The following is an 18,101-nucleotide window of genomic DNA, read 5'->3' on the forward strand; positions in this document are numbered from 1 at the left end:
TGGAGTAGAGTGGGGAGATTGATATTTGTAGGTATTTGAGAAGTGGGAGCATGAATTGTAGACATTTGTGGACTTGGAGTAGAGAGGAAAGGTGGGAAATTTGTACGTGTTTGAGATACGGGATGATGTGTCGGCTGCCTTGTAGGTTTGGGAGGTTGGATATTTGAAGGTATTTTAGATGTAAGATGATGTGTAGGTTTCCTTGTAGAGGGGGGTTGTTGGGTATTTGAGAAGTGGAAGCATGGACAGTAGACATTTGTGGACTTGGAGTAGAGAGGAAATGTGGGAAATTTGTATGTGTTTGAAATATGGGATCATGTGTAGGTTGCCTTGTAGATTGGGGTTGTTGGGTATTTGTAGGTTTCCTTGTATATTGAGGTGGTTGGGTGTCTGCAGGCCTAGGTGCTTGAAATCTGGAAGAACGTGACAAAGTAGTTTTATGCTTACCTCCCCCATTTCCCCTAACTTTGTTGATGCTTATACCAACACCTCTTCCACTGCCCATTGTAATATCATTGTCTTCCATCTATCTATACACATATAAAACTAGGTAATTAACTACTGTACATAAAAAAGTTAAAAGGCACACAAAATTAGACATGAGCACAAACAAGTTAAAAGGCACACATTAGCATTTTCCATTAATATGCATAAGAATCACACATAAGGATTTGTTAAAAAAATTTAACATAACAATAGAAAAAAGACTATTTGAATATGTATATCCTCCTCCTCCTCCTCCTCCTCCTCCTCAAACTCGTCATATTGTTCTTCTATCTCTAAATCAAGTTGGTCCAAGACAGAGATTGGTACTAATTCTTCTCCTACACCATTAGTGTCAACAATGCATTGTTGAAAATCAAATAAAATCTAAACTAATAAATGTCATATCCCACTTTTCTTATTAGCCTAAAACCCCTATGCCCCAGTAAACAAAATAAACGAGAAACAAACCTTGTGTTTAGCTGGTATAGTTGTATGGTGAAAGTTCAAAAATAATTGGTAATGGTCAAGTTGTGATAGAGGCTCTGTTCAAACAATTTTGCTCCATGGCACCCGATTTTCATTTTTAACCTCTTTGATTCTACAAAATCCTCTATGGGATGTAATTATAATGTTGATTTAAACAATGAAAGTCTGCAATTTAGATTTAAAATTTATGCACAGACAAATATAATTTAACTTTTTCAATTTCAGATGCGAGAATGAATGTCAATTTGAGATTTGAGGAGGGCAGTAGTGTTCTAAAAGTTGAAAAGAGATTTAATCAAACATGTAAATGAAGAAACATGGGATTTGACATTTATTAGTCTAGATTTTATTTGATTTTTCCTTTTTATAGCACTTAAGCTAATGTGTCTTAATAATGGTTGACAGTGAATGTTTTTTTTACACTATCAGTATTCTAATTAAACTCAAAACAAAAACAAAATTATCTATCCAAAATTTGTTCTCCCTAATTAATAATTAAAAAAAAATAAAATTAAGCATCCAAATTCCATATACTAGTTTGAAGCAAACAAACAAAAAGAAAAACAAAATTATCTATCCAAAATCTGTTCTACCTAATTACTAATTAAAGAAAACAATTAACCATCCAAATTCCATACACTAGTTTGAAGCAAACAACACAAAGAAGGGGATTCAACTCTAAAAGACAGCAAAAAAATCTTCACCTACTAAAACATAAATCTATAAAACAACCCAAATCACAAACAAATTGACAAAATCCCAAAAAGAAAAATCAAAACCTTAACAGATAGGCATTCAAATTGTGCATACATAAAAACAGAAGAAGGAGAAAAAGAGTCTGGAACCTGTTTGCAGCAGCCAAGTGAGATGAGCTAAGCGAGCAACGGGCCGAGCGAAGTGAAGGATTTAGGAACCTGTTTGCGGCAGCAAAGTAAGATTAGCGATAAGCTGATCGAAGTGAACTGATGAGTGAAGGTTTTGGGAATTAGATTGATGAAGTGAAGATTTAGGGCAAATGAATTTGGAAATTGGAGAGGGGAAATTAGATTAGGAGCCGATTGGGGGGACATGTTTTGGAGTTAGATTGATGAAGGATGAATGGATTTTGGTATGAGCGATTGCTGATTGATGGGTGAATGAGGAAAAACTTCGAGTTTTGTTATGTATCTGTTTGTTATAATAATAATGAATGATTTGAGGGAGAAAGTGGTGTTTTGTTATTTATATAATAATAATAATAATAATTCCTTCAAAATAATAATAATAATAATAATAATAATAATAATAATAATAATAATAATAATAATAATAATAATAATAATATTCTTCAAAAAAAAAAATAATAATAATAATAATAGTAATAATAATAATAATAATAATAATAATAATAATAATAATAATAATAATAATAATAATAATAATAATAATCTATCACAGTATATAATTGTGAGCAGGAATGTTCTATTGTTTGTGTTATTGAAAAGATAAAATAAATTATTATATATTTTTGAATAAAGAATTTTTATTATATTTGTTATTATTGTTTTTTGAATAAATTTTATATTTGTTATATTATTGTTAAAAGATTAACGTAATTTGTTACCTATAATAATGAAACATCCGTATCTGAAAAATTCAAGTTTTTTTTTTTTTTATAACAAACTTTTGTTACATATAATAGTGAGAGTAGAAATTATATAAATAAGACTGTAATGTTGTTAAAAATTTAAGTGCAAATTAGAATAACAAATATGATGGCAAAAATAAAGGACTCTATGAATATTCAAAAAGAAGAAAGAGTGGAAGATTCGTTTGAAAAAAGTGAAGGAGAAGGAGAAATAGTTGAAGATTCATTCGACAAGATACAAGAAAAAATTTGCAACGAAGGAGAAGTTTCATCAAAAGTTCTAATGGATAATGATTTAACCGAGGAAGAGTATCAATTTGAGTTGAAATTTTTTTAAGATATGGTTGAAGCTGTGTTTAAGAAGATACAAGAAAAAAATGGCAACGAAGAAGAAAAGAATTTACCAAGAGTGTTATGGGATTTTGATTTAAACGATGAAGCAGATTGCGAATTTGATTTGAACAAATTTCCAGAAGGAGAAGAATCTTCCCAACATGAATTTCAACCTGTGATTAGGAAGATGTTAAGAAAACTTCCTAAATTTTATTGAAACCCATTTTATTTTGATTTTAGATTTGAAATAAAGAGTAACTTTGAATCAAAGTTTCCAACTTTGAATCAATGACACCGTCTAGTCTAGTACAACATAAAAACATTTTATGTTTAGTATTGCATTAGTTTATCTTCTTTTTGAGAATTACATATTGCTTAGCCATGACTTTGCTTTTCTATAGTTGGTGAAATTTACTTTTCTTCAAGTTATACGTATTTACCACCTCTTTGATTTAGATTTGGTTTATTGTGTAAAGGAGCCTCTTTGGCTAATTTCTTGTCTACGTAGTTTTCTAATAAGCTACTGAAAAAAGGCTTATGATTTTAAGCATTTGTTAGGTTTTTCTTTTAGATTCTCTCTTTGTTTTAAAAAAAGTAATTTTTTTTATAACAAACTGATATAAAAGTGATTATTTTGCTTTAAAAAGAGATTTTTTTTCTTCGAAGATGGATAACAAACAAGGAGTTCAGTTAATAGGTAACAAGTTAAATTTACATATTTCACTAAAAAAAAATAAACAAAATACTCATCACTACTGATCTCAGAAACTTACCCGACGCCACGATTCAGCAAGGCAGGACCTCCACCTCGACCACCTCTAGGCCTGGAATACCCAAACAAAAAAGTAAATAAGTGATTGAAGATTTCAACAGAATTTGAACCATTAGAGGAAAAAAAAAATCCGACACTTGCTGCCTATTTTGATCTAGTAGTTTAGATATGAACATCAATTTTCACCATTCACAAATAAATATGTACTCCATCTAGTCTTGAATAATATATTTTTTTTACCAAATACAGTTCAACTTTTGCTTAAACAAAATGACCATATGGAGTTCCAAGTGAAGAGTTGATATATAGGAATTGACAACCATATCACTCCCTTCCTTAAGAAGCTATTGGACATGTATACAAACTCTTAATATTGTCCAGAATGGTTTTCACAATAATAGAAGGAAAAGCATGATCATGCATGTTGTGGCAGATGAAACTTCCTAATAGGGTATGCTTTGATAAAGAATTGATTCTTGGCTTCACCTATGCGCCATGTGCTGGTGTATCAACATGCTAGTATCCTTTATTCACTACTTTTCTGTTCTAAACAAATTTTAGAACCAAAATATACAACAATGATTATGAGTATATAACTAGTAACTTTTTCCATAAGTTGAAATGAGCTTACCACATTTCGACAATTTCATAAACTTACCTATCTTACTACTCCACGACAACCTATAAACGCATACGGGCTTGTTATATAGAGACAAATTAAATACATTTCTCTATTGAGAAGCTCCTATAAGCTAGAAGTTCATCCAAACTTTGTCATCATCGACTATCTCCATGTCATTTGTATGATGTACCTCACAACATAGCACTTAAACTTAAACTGTGTAAATTGTAATATGGTATGTTCTCCAATTTTCCACGGTAGGCTAAAATTTCAGTGCCTTTTGCTAACTTTACATTCCATATTATACCCTTTCTACTACGAACTTTCCACACAACAATAATAAAAATAGAATGACATGTATCTAGTTCTAAATTCTAATGTATAATTAGGTAAGCTGTTGAACAAATATGATTTTCAAGTGATTTTACTCAACAGTTTAACCTTTTGACATAGTTGGTCCTATGCATTGTCCACGCTTTAGGCCCACAACCTAAGGCTTTTATGAGATAATCAATTTTAAGACATGAACCAAAACATGAGGTGGGCAACAAAAAGCCATTGGATTCTTGAAGAATGCCATTTTGCGTATCTTTCGAAATTATACGACCAAACAAAGTCACTGGTCAGTAGGCACTATCATTTCGACATCGATATAGCTAAATGCATGGGGATTTTTTTTTCAATACACAAGTCCCCGAGATAATTAAAGAATCTATTAAAGTTTCAACAATATATCACAGTATTTTATGCAAAAAAAATATATCGCATGAAATTGAATCGAGTTGGAAGGGATAAAAGCTCCAACCTGATAATCTGGTGTGAGCCTCATCAATGACAATCCTTGAAAGCAACTCACGACCATGTAAACTCTCCAATTGTCGCAAAAGAAAGCCACTTCTGCAGTCAATATACATAACGAGAGGTAAATTTAAGTAGAGGCTATGATATCTCACATCACTTGCCATCCTCATCGGTGCTACGATTCCACCATGTATCCAACGAGAGTGCAGCCAACGATCCTATAACAGGAGGAAGTGGTGGAGGCCGGCTATAGGTGACTATTGGGTCATTCATCTCTTTAGTAGTAATCTCCATCTCGCCAGATTCGTCTTTTTCTTGTTTCTTAGGTGCCAATATACCTATATTAATGCAAAATATCATTTCAAAACAAAATGTTGTTTCAAGTACAAAATTTTAATATTTCTTATATTTAAAAGTTCCCATTGTCCAACTAGTAACTATCTAACAGTAAAATCTATATTGTCTAACAAAGTCAGAATCAATACGATCATTGCAATATTATACAGGAATCAAAGTGATTGCACATACCCTGTTATCCATTCACTGGGTACATCGGCTTAAATCTGTTTTTCGCACGCAGCAGTAGAAATGCAACAAGTCCACGCATGAACTTTATCTATAGCTATACAGTTACTCACCTGCAATTGGAAGAAAGCAAGCCTTAGATTTCTGAAGTAGACACGGTACTGGTGCGTCAATGATAATTTGAGGAAATAAAATTATCGAATGTAACCACATTGCCGGCGTCTGACACATATCATGTCGGACACCGTACACACTTTTCAATCGAAAGTGTCATGCTACTTAGTCTGAAACACACAGAAAAAAGGCAGCAAGAGTTGTTTATAAAATGGAATTATACTTGTATGATTATTTAAATGTTTATTTGGATTAAAACTACACATCAATTAATGCAAACAACTGGGGTCAACTAACAAACATGATTATTGGAAAATAAAATAAAAAGGCAATTCAAGTGTTTGAAGTGAAACACTCAAAAGAATTTGAGAATATATTAATTAAATTTTTCGTTTAAAAAAGACATGAAAGTTGCTGGCCGCTTAGCATCTTCCGTTCTCAGATTAGCATGTTTTGTTTTCAGATTTTTGCTGGCAGTTTTCTTATTCCTGCTGGAAGTTGCTGGCCGCTTTTGCAGAGCTAGTAAGGTGGTTGTTTATTTGGTTTTGGCTTCTGATATAGGCGTAGCTATGGTTCTGAAATTTGGTGAGGTTAACTAAATTAGAGGATCATAACTTTGTGTCTTAGAAGGTTACAGGAGTTGTTCCTGTCTAGGACTGTCATAGCACTTTTAGTGGGACTCGGTGGAGGTTTTGGGCATAGTAGTTAATAGCGGCGCTATAGCGGCCAATAGCGGCCGCGCGGTGCGGTGCGGTCCAGGACCGCTATGCAATAAGCCATGGCGTAGCGTTATGAGATAGCGGCGCAATAGCGGCCGCAACACTGCATAGCGGTTTTGCACTCTTGCACCGCTATTTCATTTTACGTGAAAATACAAGATTCTCCTTGGTTTTAAATAAAAAACAAGGGTATTTTTGTCATTTTCGTCACACCCTAATTAATAACTTCAGTTTCTCTCTTCCTTCTTTCATTCTTTACGGCGCCTTTCAGATCTGTACGCATCTGCTCTCTCAAAAAACTTCCTCTCTTCATTAAATCTTCTCTCAAAAGCATCAGATCTGTACCCTAAAAAGCATCCTCTGTTTTGTTCACCCTCTATTCTGCTCTCTGTTTCCTTATTTTTGTTGTTTTTGTGGACAACACAGTCATGGCAGCTTCCGCTTCTGGTGTTCAATCAAACTCTGTGTCTGTTGACTCATGTGCTCAAAGACATAAGTGGACTGGTGATAATCTCGACATTGTTTGGCAATTTAACCACTGGAAGGATCCCAGCTTCTGGTGTTCAATCAATCCTAAATACTTTTATAGCAAACCAGAAATTGAGACAGATCCCAAATTGCTGAGAGGTTTGCATAAATGCATTGAGACACTTTGTGAATGTAATGAAGTGGCAGACTTGGTTACAACTCAGTTGGGACAACTCAGAAGTTACAAGTGATATATGTTTGTTTATAATTTATAGTATTATTTATATTTTTTTTGAGAGAAGTTTATAGTATTATTTATATAATTTGTCCAAAAAGTTATATGAAATAGCGGTCATAGCGCTAGGCGCTATCCCGCTATAGCATTTTTGGGGTCGGCCGCTACGCGCCGCTATCCGCTATTAACTACTATGGTTTTGGGCGTTCTGTATTTTGACGGCGCTAGTTGTATTGTTGATTGAAACAAAGTCATTAGAATATAATTACTAGCGGTTACAAATTGTCTATAAAAAAATCTTTTAAACTGAAATGAAAAACATAACCCAAGAAATAATAAGATCAACATAGTAATGTTTACCCTCTGGTGCTTCTTCCCATGCCATATACTACAGACAACAATCATAAAACACAATTTTTTTATAGTCTTTAAATCATATCTAACTCATCTAAGTCTCAATCAACAATGTTTCTAATTGTTACATTAACAACCAAGTCTAATCCCACTTAATGGATTTAGCTACATGAATCAAACGACGTTATAATGTTGTATCAGATATCACATCTCTAACAAACTCATTAATTTCAAGATTTTTCTAAATAGTTTCTCGTATAGTGATTTGACTATCCTCCTTCTAATCTACTCTCCTTACTATAGAATCTATACCAAAAAATAGTGATTTGACAATCATTTTGAAACAGAGGGAATACATTAATGTAGATCATGAAAAATTATACAAGATATAAACCAAAAAAGTTAAGCAGAACAAACCTTTCTCTAACAGCACCTCCAGATAAATCTCCACCATAGGCACGATTCACAGTCCTCCTGTTTCTAGGTAACCTAGATCACTTGTACTCAGTGGCTCTTAGATGTGGAATCTGCGATTGTAAAGCGTTAATAAGCATTGTAGCCTCATGACTCAAACCATTGTTACGTATTTCACCAATTACCATAGTAGTTAATAGCGGATAGCGGCGCGTAGCGGCCGACCCCAAAAATGCTATAGCGGGATAGCGCCTAGCGCTATGACCGCTATTTCATCACTTTTGTGGACAAATTATATAAATAATACTATAAATTATAAACAAACATATATCTAATATAAAATTAAATATAACATTCAAATCTCATGACACATTCATAAATCACAGTAAATCTTTTTCTTATCATTCAAATCCTTCCAGTGATTAAATTGCCAAGCAATGTTGAGATTATCACCGGTCCGCTTATGTCTTTGAGCACATGAGTCAACAGACATAGAGTTTGATTGAACACCAGAACCTGATGCTGCCATGACTGTGTTGTCCACAAAAACAACAAAAATAAGGAAACAGAGAGCAGAATAGAGGATGAACAAAACAGTAGAGGAAAACAACAGAGAAAGATTGAACTAAATGTGTCCTGCGTCTGAGAGTAGAGTTTATCATAGAGATCTCACAGATAACCGAAGTCATTTGTGTTTTTTTCAATCATTCATGAGAAAACAGAGAGGAAGAACAAAACAGAGGATATGTTTATGAACAGATTGTGATACGTTTATGAACAAAACAGAGGAAGAACAAAACAGAGAGGAAGAACAAAACATATTGTGATATGTTTATGAACAAAACAGAAAGGAAGATTTATAGAAGAGAGCAAACCTGAGGAACGGCGGCTGTAAGGAGAAGATGAACAGATCTGCCGTTTGATGCGGTTTTGAGAAGATGAACAGTGAGAAGATGAGATGCGTTTTTGAGATGAGAAGATGCGGCTGTAAAGAATGAAAGAATGAAGAGAGAAATTGAAGTTATTAGGGTTTGACGAAAATGACAAAAATACCCTTGTTTTTTTTTAAAAACCAAGGACAAACTTGTATTTTCAGGTAAAATGAAATAGCGGTGCTAGACTGCAAAACCGCTATGCAGTGTTGCGGCCGCTATTGCGCCGCTATCTCATAACGCTACGCTATGGCTTATTGCATAGCGGTCCGGGACCGCACCGCACCGCGCGGCCGCTATTCGCCGCTATAGCGCCGCTATTGACTACTATGCCAATTACTATTAAAAACGCACCTGAGTAATGCACAAGCAATAACTAGTGCCCAAAAGTATCAATGTAGCATAAATACACTTAAATAAAACAATCACTAGGTTAGGTTATTAGGTTGAAAACAGGGGAGTTAAAGGCACTAAAAGGCATGCATAAAGGACTTATACAAGGCACCACAAGGGATTAGGACTGATCCTGAAGAATGTAAAATTGTTATGATGTTTCAAAACAAGTACTACTCAAACTTTGGGACTCTTAACATCAAGCAGCTTAGGACATTTGTAACTAGAATATTATATGTCTTTATCCTAGAATACATGTAATTATTTTTTTAGTTAATAATGATAAAAAAGTGCAAAATAGATGAGTGGTTGTTAGCAATTGTCACCTTAAGGCTAGGCAAAACCTTTAACAACCTTGATGAATAAATATATGCTAAAGTGCATGAGCAAATCATACGGAAATGAATCAACCAAATTCATTATTATAGTCATTTAAACTACTTGAATCACTAAATTTATATGATTAGTATGTCTGACATTTTATTTCCCTTCCCACGTAAATGCCTTCTTTCAATTTCTATAGGTGCTAGGTAAGGACCTCTAACAGAATTATCAACAGTGTTTGTTTGTAACTTCCGTATAAAAGCTGATGCAATTGATATTCGACTGTCAAACTGCACGAACATTAGTTTCAAATTATACATGAATCAAGTTCCATGCAGATAGTAAATGCCCCTTTTATGCATAAATGAATTGCTATCTTAAAAACACCATCAAAGACAATATTCACCAGTTCGTCTGTCAAGTGAGATACTTTACAACTGACAAATTTTGGATCAACAAAATGAAGCATTACTAATAAAATGTCATAGGTAAAAACACAATATTCCACACTTTCCATTTTAGAAGCATGACATCCAATTCCATCAAGGAAGTTTTTTGCAATTGCTTAGTATTTATAAGGCTTAGACATCAGGCTTCATTATTACTCTTTTCTTATTCTAGCAATGAAGTGACTAACCGATGCCATTAATGAGTCTAAATACTCACTTATTACTACTATTAATGTATTTAAGCAGACATCAATGACACCATTATTATCCTATCTATCAAGTTATCAACCCAGCAATTCACTTTTAGAAAGTAAAACAAGAGACCTTAGTCATGTGATGAAAAATACTAATAGTAGAGTATATAATATATGTTACAACATGATTCGGCTCCTCTAAAGTAAGCAACTCGCTCTAGAGTATAAGGTGAACAATATCAACAACTGATTAACAAATCTATTGTGGATATTGCAGGTATATCATAACAAATTATGAGCTTGTTAAAATAACAATCCTCAAGTTTCTCGCTTTACACTTTACATACAAGGACGTTTGACTCTCTCATTCTCGATCAAGATATCTTACTATTTCATCCTCTAAAGTGAAAAGTAGCTAAAACCACATAGATGATAGTTTTATATCATTGACTAAATGAATTTGCCCCAAATTAATTGAAAATCAAGATAGTAAACAATAAAAAAGCAGCTTCTAGAATCATTTGTGTAAAAAAAAAAAAAACATTATCCTTTGTTTCAAGGGTCAAATTAATATCAAAAGACACAATTATGAAATAACTTCTCATCACAAATGAATAATTCAGAAAAAGAAAAAAAGAACCCAGATGATAAAGGAATAGCATCGAAATTAGAATGTAAATGCAAGTATGAACAACAGAATAATAGATTGAGTGTGCAATAAAAAATAAAAAAGTTAGGAAGAAAGAGAGTAACTACATACATGGCATGAGAAGGGTAATTGTAAAGTATGACGAAAACCATAGCTTCCTCAGCGGATTGATCATCAATGGTTACAAGACCTGCGTGAGTGAGTGAATCACAATATGATAATAATAATTAAGTAAGCAAATTGAAAGTGAAATGAAGAAAGAGTGAATTAGTATCACACTACTTACTGAGATGGTGTTTGTGAATAATGTCGAAATTATTTTTTCTGAAATATTAAAGAATGATATCTCCGGCAGCGTCGGCGGCTTTGTTAGTGACATCAGAGAAGTGATTGAGTTGGTGAGGAGGCGAAGAGGAGGACGTTGCTCTGAGTCTAAGTTTGGGAGATGATGATGATAATGGAGAGGTCAATTTGTTCGGTTGGAATTGGAATTGGAATTGGCTACGAAATTTGAGAGTGAAGAAGAAGAAGATGACGGAACAGATCTAATTCCAATTCTAATTTGTTCAACTGATGTCATGTACATTCTAATTGAACAGATCTGGGTAGAGAGGGTTTCACGTGTTTGTCTGAAATGGAAAGGCTTTTAACAAAAAATATGTGATAACATAATAAATAATACAATTTGAATAAAATATCAGAGAAGTCATCATGGTTTGGTGGTAAAGCGCTTTGCCATTCAGCTGAAGGTTACGGGTTCGAGTCTCGGCTCACCCAATAACCAATAATTTATTTTTGCATGATTTAATATAAAACGCGAAAACCTCATTGTGACGGGTATCCAAGGACGTCGCAAAGCATTTGTGGAATCTACGACGGAATATGTGACGGAACATTTATAGAAGGAACAAAACCGTCGCTAAATCCCTCACAAAACTTGGGAAACTCAAATTTCTGACGGAATTTATGACGGAAAAGTTGCGACGCCAGAAACCCTCGCAAGCTCCGTCGCTAATGACTTCTTCCCAATATCCCCCACAAAATCCGTCCCAATTTGCGACGGGATACATAACCTCACAAAATTCCGTCGCAAAATCCGATTTTTCTAGTAGTGATAGCAGACTTTCATAAATCCAGCCTCATAAGTACTCTTGAAATTCTATATAAGATCAAGAATACTTATGAGTTCTTGATTTTATTTTACGGACGATCTAGATAACTAAATTGAGATGATATTTCTATAAATTCTTACATCATGTTCTTGACTTTTATCTGATTTGATTCAATAGCTATTAAGATATTCATGTATAAATAAGTGATTCTCAAGCATTACGGTCATAGAAGTCACTTCAAGGGCAAAGAGATATAATAGATACTTGTACTTTTGTATGTATTCTTATAACAACTATATCTCTTGTCGTATTCTCCAATGGTACTATTCTTGATCTTATTTAAAGGAAAACTATTAATGTTGTTTATTGTTGTTGCTGCCATCATTGTTGGTCCTATAATCACGACAACCAGTATAGGTGTTCAATATACCGCACTTAAAAAAAAAAAAAGTTTATGTTCTTATTGAAATCAAATCAAATAAAAGTTAAGAACATGATTTATGAATTTATAGAAATATCATTTCAAGTGATTTATCTATATCATTTATAAATCAATCAAGAACTCATAAGTACTCTTGAAACTATATAGGATTTCAATGTTGTGAGAGTTAACTTAAAATCAGGATCTGCAGAAGCAACGTGGCACAATGGAAGGGCAACGTGGCACGATGGAGGTTTCAGTTTTTTGAGGCAAGTCACTGGAAATTTCGTGGCACGATGGTGCGTTGGCAGCAAATAACAGAAACTTATTTTTCTGGTGCAGATTTGTTCCAAATTTTAAGCAAAACTTTTACTATAAATATAGGCCTTGTATCAGACTATTTTGAGAGAGATAGAGGGGCTGAAACAAGGGTTTAGAAAGGCAACAACAAATCTAGGGTTTGTGTAGAGTTTGTCTCTTTGGAACAAACACTAGGGTTTGAGGGTTGATTCACCTTGGGAAACACTATTAGGATTGAGTCTCTTGGTTACGGGAAGAGGCTGGGATTTGGGTAGAATTAGGCGGGAGACTTATTCTTGTAATCCATCTCTTTTGTAACGTTACTCATCATATAGTGAAACGGAGGGCTGCTCTCTCCCCCAGACTAGGTCAATTTGGACCGAACTGGGTCAACAAATTCTTTTGTGTTCTCTTCTTCTTTTCTCTCGCTGTTGTTTTCTACTTTTGGCTTGTGATTATAACTGTTCCATACACTTTGATTTTGGTTGCTTAATTATCCCTTGCTCCACACATCAAGTTGTTATTGGTGTGGTTTTCTCATCGGAATCCGCAACAAATGTATTATCATCTCAAAGAGAGTTATCATCATACCTATGACTTTGTATTAATTAAATACAAACTTAAACCTCTTCATGTACCCTACCCAATAACGACACTTTGTAAAAAGATGAAGAAAGTACACACTACAGTACTACATCTGAATAAAAAAATCGCGGCACGAAATTTTCAACCGCTGTACGATTTTGCTTACTGTAACTACCCACATCCAGTATAAAAAAATCGTACCATAATTTCTAAAATGGTATCACGATTTGTTCACCATAGTCAAAATCAATTTTGAGAAAACATAATAGTTTACTTAGTAAGTACTCCATAGAGACAAAGACAATTTGACAACAACATCAAAATTTAACACAAACAAATTAAAGAAAATGATGAGTTATTTCATTTTATTATCATAATATTTGACTTGCAATGTATCATGTATGGGCATAGAAAGAAAAGCATTAAAGTATGTAAATTTTATTTCTTCTTTGCAAAGAGTCGAAATGGTAATGGTACCAACAATATGGATCACCTGCAAATGAAAAAACATAAGAAGTTCAATTTCAACAATAAATCACTGTAATCAAGAAATACGAAAAAAATAATTGAAACAAATATTCACCTTTATAATTCCAATTCTCTATTATTCATTTCATTAAGGACAATTCATATTCCTTCCAGGTCCACCATAGTAAAAGTCGTTATTATTCCCTTTTATTATATTATAACATTTTGGTTCTTCTGCAAACACATTGAGATTTGACACTGGAATCAACTTGTTATCAGAATTCACAACTTGCATATCCCTAAAATATGAAGCTTTTGAAGAACCCTCATCTGCAAAATGTCCACTACCCATTTGGGTTGATGAGTGTGTCCCAGTTGACTTTATATACACTTCTCCACCAAATTCAACAGTTGTTGCACTATCCTTTAAACTTGTAAACAAAGAGGATGGCCAATATCCAACTATGTTGCCAGATCCATATTCAAGCCACCAATTCCCAGTTTTTTGATCCTGCACCAAAAACCACATATATATAACCTTAAATGACACTATAAAAAAACTTATTTTGACGTTGTATAAAAAATTAATATAGTATAACATTTTATCTTCCAATTTTACAATTCATTTGTTTTTTTAACATTTTATCGTTTCTTGCCAAAAAAAAACATCAACATAGACACATTAATGCCCTCTTGACCCTAGTTCTCCTACAACTGGATTACTGAAAAATTCATGAAATTTAACCATTAAAGAAAATGTCTTTGATTTATTTTTATTTTTTTATGATTCAATAGTCTTATAAATTCTAGAGATTTGTCAATTTGGTTAATGAAACGAAAGAGATCAAAAGATTTTTACGAATGAACTCAATCACATTAGCCACATATATACCAGATCAATCTTATTGATACCAAAAATTATTACTGTACGATTGAAATTTTGTCAATTTCAAAAACAATTTTTTATTTTTTACTTTATTAACCAAATTGACTTATCTCTAGTCTTTACAAGTTTGAAGTTATCATTGATAATTCACACATTCTTGAAGGAAAAAAAAATGTAAAAAACAAGAGGAGGGAGACGAGATATAAACCAAATTATCCATAATCCAAAGTCAATTTGGTAATCTGAGTAGAAAATTACCTTATAGATTAATAAAGTAATTTCAATTTGTTGTCCATTATACGTAGAAGCTGGAGAGAGTGCACCTCCAAGTGCAAATGTTTTGCTAGTTTGAACAAAGCCTGGACAACGTAAATTGTAGCATCCAGTTCCTTTATATCCATTGGCCTGCAATTACTACTACTACTACTATTACTAGTATCATTTTCGTTTTAATAATTTTATTTATTAATCCGTTTGTTACAATATAAATTAGGGCAAAATTTAGATGCATTTTCTTAATTGTTTCTTGTATGGTTTTCACATAAAATTTACTTTTTGTAACAAACTTTGAGAAGCGAAAATTGTGGATTTGAAAAATCATTAGTTGTTATAAGCACGTACGTTATGCGAAGAACCACACACCAAAAACATATAAGAAAATGCCTAACTTTTGTCTTATAAATTACTTACCGTCCAATAGACGAATATTCTAGGGAGATAGTCCCCGTAGATCTGGTGACTCACCTGCATAAAAATGACCTGATCTTATAAGAGGTAGATATTGTTGACATGCTCATTGTCTTTAGAATACATTTAGGTTAGATATTTTTGAAAGAAAAATAAGATATTTTCGAGATTCATTGGGGCAGCTTTTACTTGGAAAATCAGATTACATGCAATTTTCTGCTACTGTTCTTGAAGTGGAAACCATTGGGCTGCTAGAAGCTATGAAGATGGCAATCTCCAATGGCATGCATAATGTTTTTTTTTTTAAGAGGCTAAAATGAATTATATTACCACGACAAAAGGCCCTCCTAGCACATGATGTGCGAAGGAGGCATGCATAATGTTATATTTAAAACTGACAGTAGATCCTTGCTGAATACACTCTACTCTACTACTACTCCTCTCAATGAATTTGGAGACCTTGTGATTCAATGTAAAAATATCTTACGACTTTGTGGTGTCGTTTGTTAGGAGGCAAGTAAATAAGGTTGCTCATAGTATTGCTAGAGCCGCCTTATCTCATCATCGCCCCTTTGTTTTCCATGTTGTTCCCACTACTATGTACTCTCCTATTATGAATGACATGCAGTAAGTTCGTCTTTGCTAAAAAAACCTGATGTAACAATTTATATGAGTTAAACCTTGTTTTCATATAACTAATCTATATAAGTAACCCATTAAAAAAAATCTATATAAGTAACATAAGGTATCTCTATGTGATTAGACTATGGAGAAAGCTCTAGTCATTTTGGAAATACTAGGGCATGTGATGTGAGGTAATTCATGAAAGTAAATTTGAGATATTGACATGTATAATCAAAGGGCATAGTGAGATTACTATAACATGATTATTGACGTATATTGATATTAGTATATACTAATTAAATAGATAAAAAAATCTATGCATATGGGAAATGAATGGATAAAAAAAAGTATGTTATTTATTAACATGCCTGCCAACCAGCTTCAATACTGTTCTCATTTCCATTGGCGAGGACCCATATTTGAGACAAGCTGAATTCATTTTCATCTTCCACATGTGGGGCCCACAAATTGATTGTAGCCTTTGCTCCATAGTATCGATCTCCAGTAACAGACCCATATGAATGCTGTGCAGTGTAGAGAAATCAAAAGAATCCATTTCTCATTTTCAAAATAATAGAATTATATTAAATGAGACAACCATAGTATTTGATTATAGGTGCGTGATGAAACAATCATAAACTTTAGTACAATATTAATAACGAGAAATGCTATATCGTGCGACATGAGACACCCACGAATTGCACGACACGCACTGTAACACGTGCACTTTCCATTTTATTGGTTATTTTTTAATTTTGTTTTTACTCAACCTGGTTATTTAACATAAACAATAAATATTGAAATAAATATATGCAAAAGAGAAAGCATTTATGTCCTTGCTCTATCTTCTTTCAAAAAAAAAAATGTCCTTGTCTCGATCACATGACCGCTTCACATAGCAGAGCTTTGTGGATACTATTAGCCTCAATCGACATCTCACAACTTATCTTTCTTGTCTCCCTTGTCTTCATTGCTTCCATTGTTGCTGTCTTCAAAGTTACCAAATAGAGACTCCATACAACCACTACTCCATACTTCTCATATTGCAGCAAGTTTCAATTCATTATAAGTATTTGCTGCGAGATATAAAATGGCGGCTGATTTTTGCTGCACCGACGTTGAGTCACGTAGTTGTAGTGCAAACGAATCTAGGGTTAAACTGGACTTTTTGTATGAAATAGAATTTAAGAGATGGTCCCATCAAGACGCCACATAGTTCGCGGGATATGCACGACAATTGTGTCGTACTATTCATCATTTTCCATTAATAACAATGTTCAATAAATTTATTAAAGTCTTTTAGATTAATTTCTTAATGACCTTAATTTAATTGGCAATACATAATTCTTATTAATCGATAATAAACTTTTTTAACAAAACAGTTAGGGTTAATGGTGATTTACCCCCTTCCGATTCCCCTCCCCCGTAATTTTTTTTTTATTTACCCCACTGTAAATAAATTTTGTTTTGGAATACCGCCTAATAGGTCATTCAAAAACGAAAATTTCTGCAAAAAAAAATGGTTTTTGAATGACCTATTAGGTGGACATTTCCAAAACAAAATTTTTTTTTACAGGAGGGTAAATAAAAAAAATTATAGGAGGAAAAACAGGAATAGGTCATTCAAAAACGAAAATTTCTGCAAAAAAAAAATGGTTTTTGAATGACCTATTAGGTGGACATTTCCAAAACAAATTTTTTTTTTACAGGAGGGTAAATAAAAAAAAATTATAGGAGGAAAAACAGGAAATAACATATATTACAAGGAACTATTAACCCAAACGGTTATAGTTAAAAAAAAAAACAATTTGTTTTGTTTAACAAAAAGTGATGCAATTGGATATTATTAATAAAAGTTCAATAAAAAAACTGCTTGAAAAAACGGTTATAGTAGAAAAAGGATAATTTCTTTTTTGTTTTACAAAAACCGAAACAATTGGATATTATTAAAAAAAATCGATAACAAACTTCTTAAAAAAAAATAGATAAAACTTGTGATATATTAAAACTGATATCCACCAAATTGACTAAAATGTCATCGATTAGACTTTTAATCTCACTAATTTAACGACTTTTATGGTCAATTCTCTATTTAATAATAAGCAAAAAGAATTCATGGTC

General features: G+C 33.0%; 1 protein-coding gene, 1 long non-coding RNA gene and 1 pseudogene across 5 annotated transcripts in view; all 3 read right to left on the reverse strand.

Annotated features, from left to right (window-relative positions):
• Positions 1–18,101, reverse strand: part of LOC146949377 (protein neprosin-like) — a 69,447-nt gene that overhangs the window by 48,020 nt on the left and 3,326 nt on the right. Inside the window, exons 4-8 of one of the 3 annotated variants that reach the window (XM_085745417.1) lie at positions 16,349–16,504; positions 15,360–15,413; positions 14,928–15,074; positions 13,899–14,294; positions 13,654–13,808 (exon numbers count right to left, since the gene is read on the reverse strand). In XM_085745417.1, coding sequence (XP_085601543.1) covers positions 13,932–14,294; positions 14,928–15,074; positions 15,360–15,413; positions 16,349–16,504 — 720 coding nt within the window. In that variant the 3' untranslated portion in view covers positions 13,654–13,808; positions 13,899–13,931. Of the gene's footprint in view, positions 1–13,653; positions 13,809–13,898; positions 14,295–14,927; positions 15,075–15,359; positions 15,414–16,348; positions 16,505–18,101 lie in introns of those variants that run through there. The other 2 variants (XM_085745418.1, XM_085745419.1) reach the window with 2 other exon arrangements.
• Positions 277–11,518, reverse strand: LOC146949382 (uncharacterized; annotated as a pseudogene). Its single transcript, XR_015027242.1, has 8 exons — positions 11,184–11,518; positions 11,009–11,087; positions 7,960–8,069; positions 5,656–5,765; positions 5,132–5,465; positions 3,706–3,756; positions 1,818–1,886; positions 277–530 (listed from the first exon to the last, which is right to left on the reverse strand). The product of XR_015027242.1 is annotated as an uncharacterized LOC146949382 (transcript).
• On the reverse strand, positions 8,141–8,971 carry LOC146949383 (uncharacterized). The gene is made up of 2 exons (XR_015027241.1): positions 8,832–8,971; positions 8,141–8,487 (listed from the first exon to the last, which is right to left on the reverse strand). It is a non-coding gene; the product is annotated as an uncharacterized LOC146949383 (long non-coding RNA).

The sequence above is a fragment of the Medicago sativa genome, chromosome 2 (genome assembly GCF_051527215.1).
Source record: "Medicago sativa cultivar Bolivia chromosome 2, Bolivia_mono, whole genome shotgun sequence".
Classification (NCBI taxonomy): Eukaryota; Viridiplantae; Streptophyta; class Magnoliopsida; order Fabales; family Fabaceae; genus Medicago; species Medicago sativa.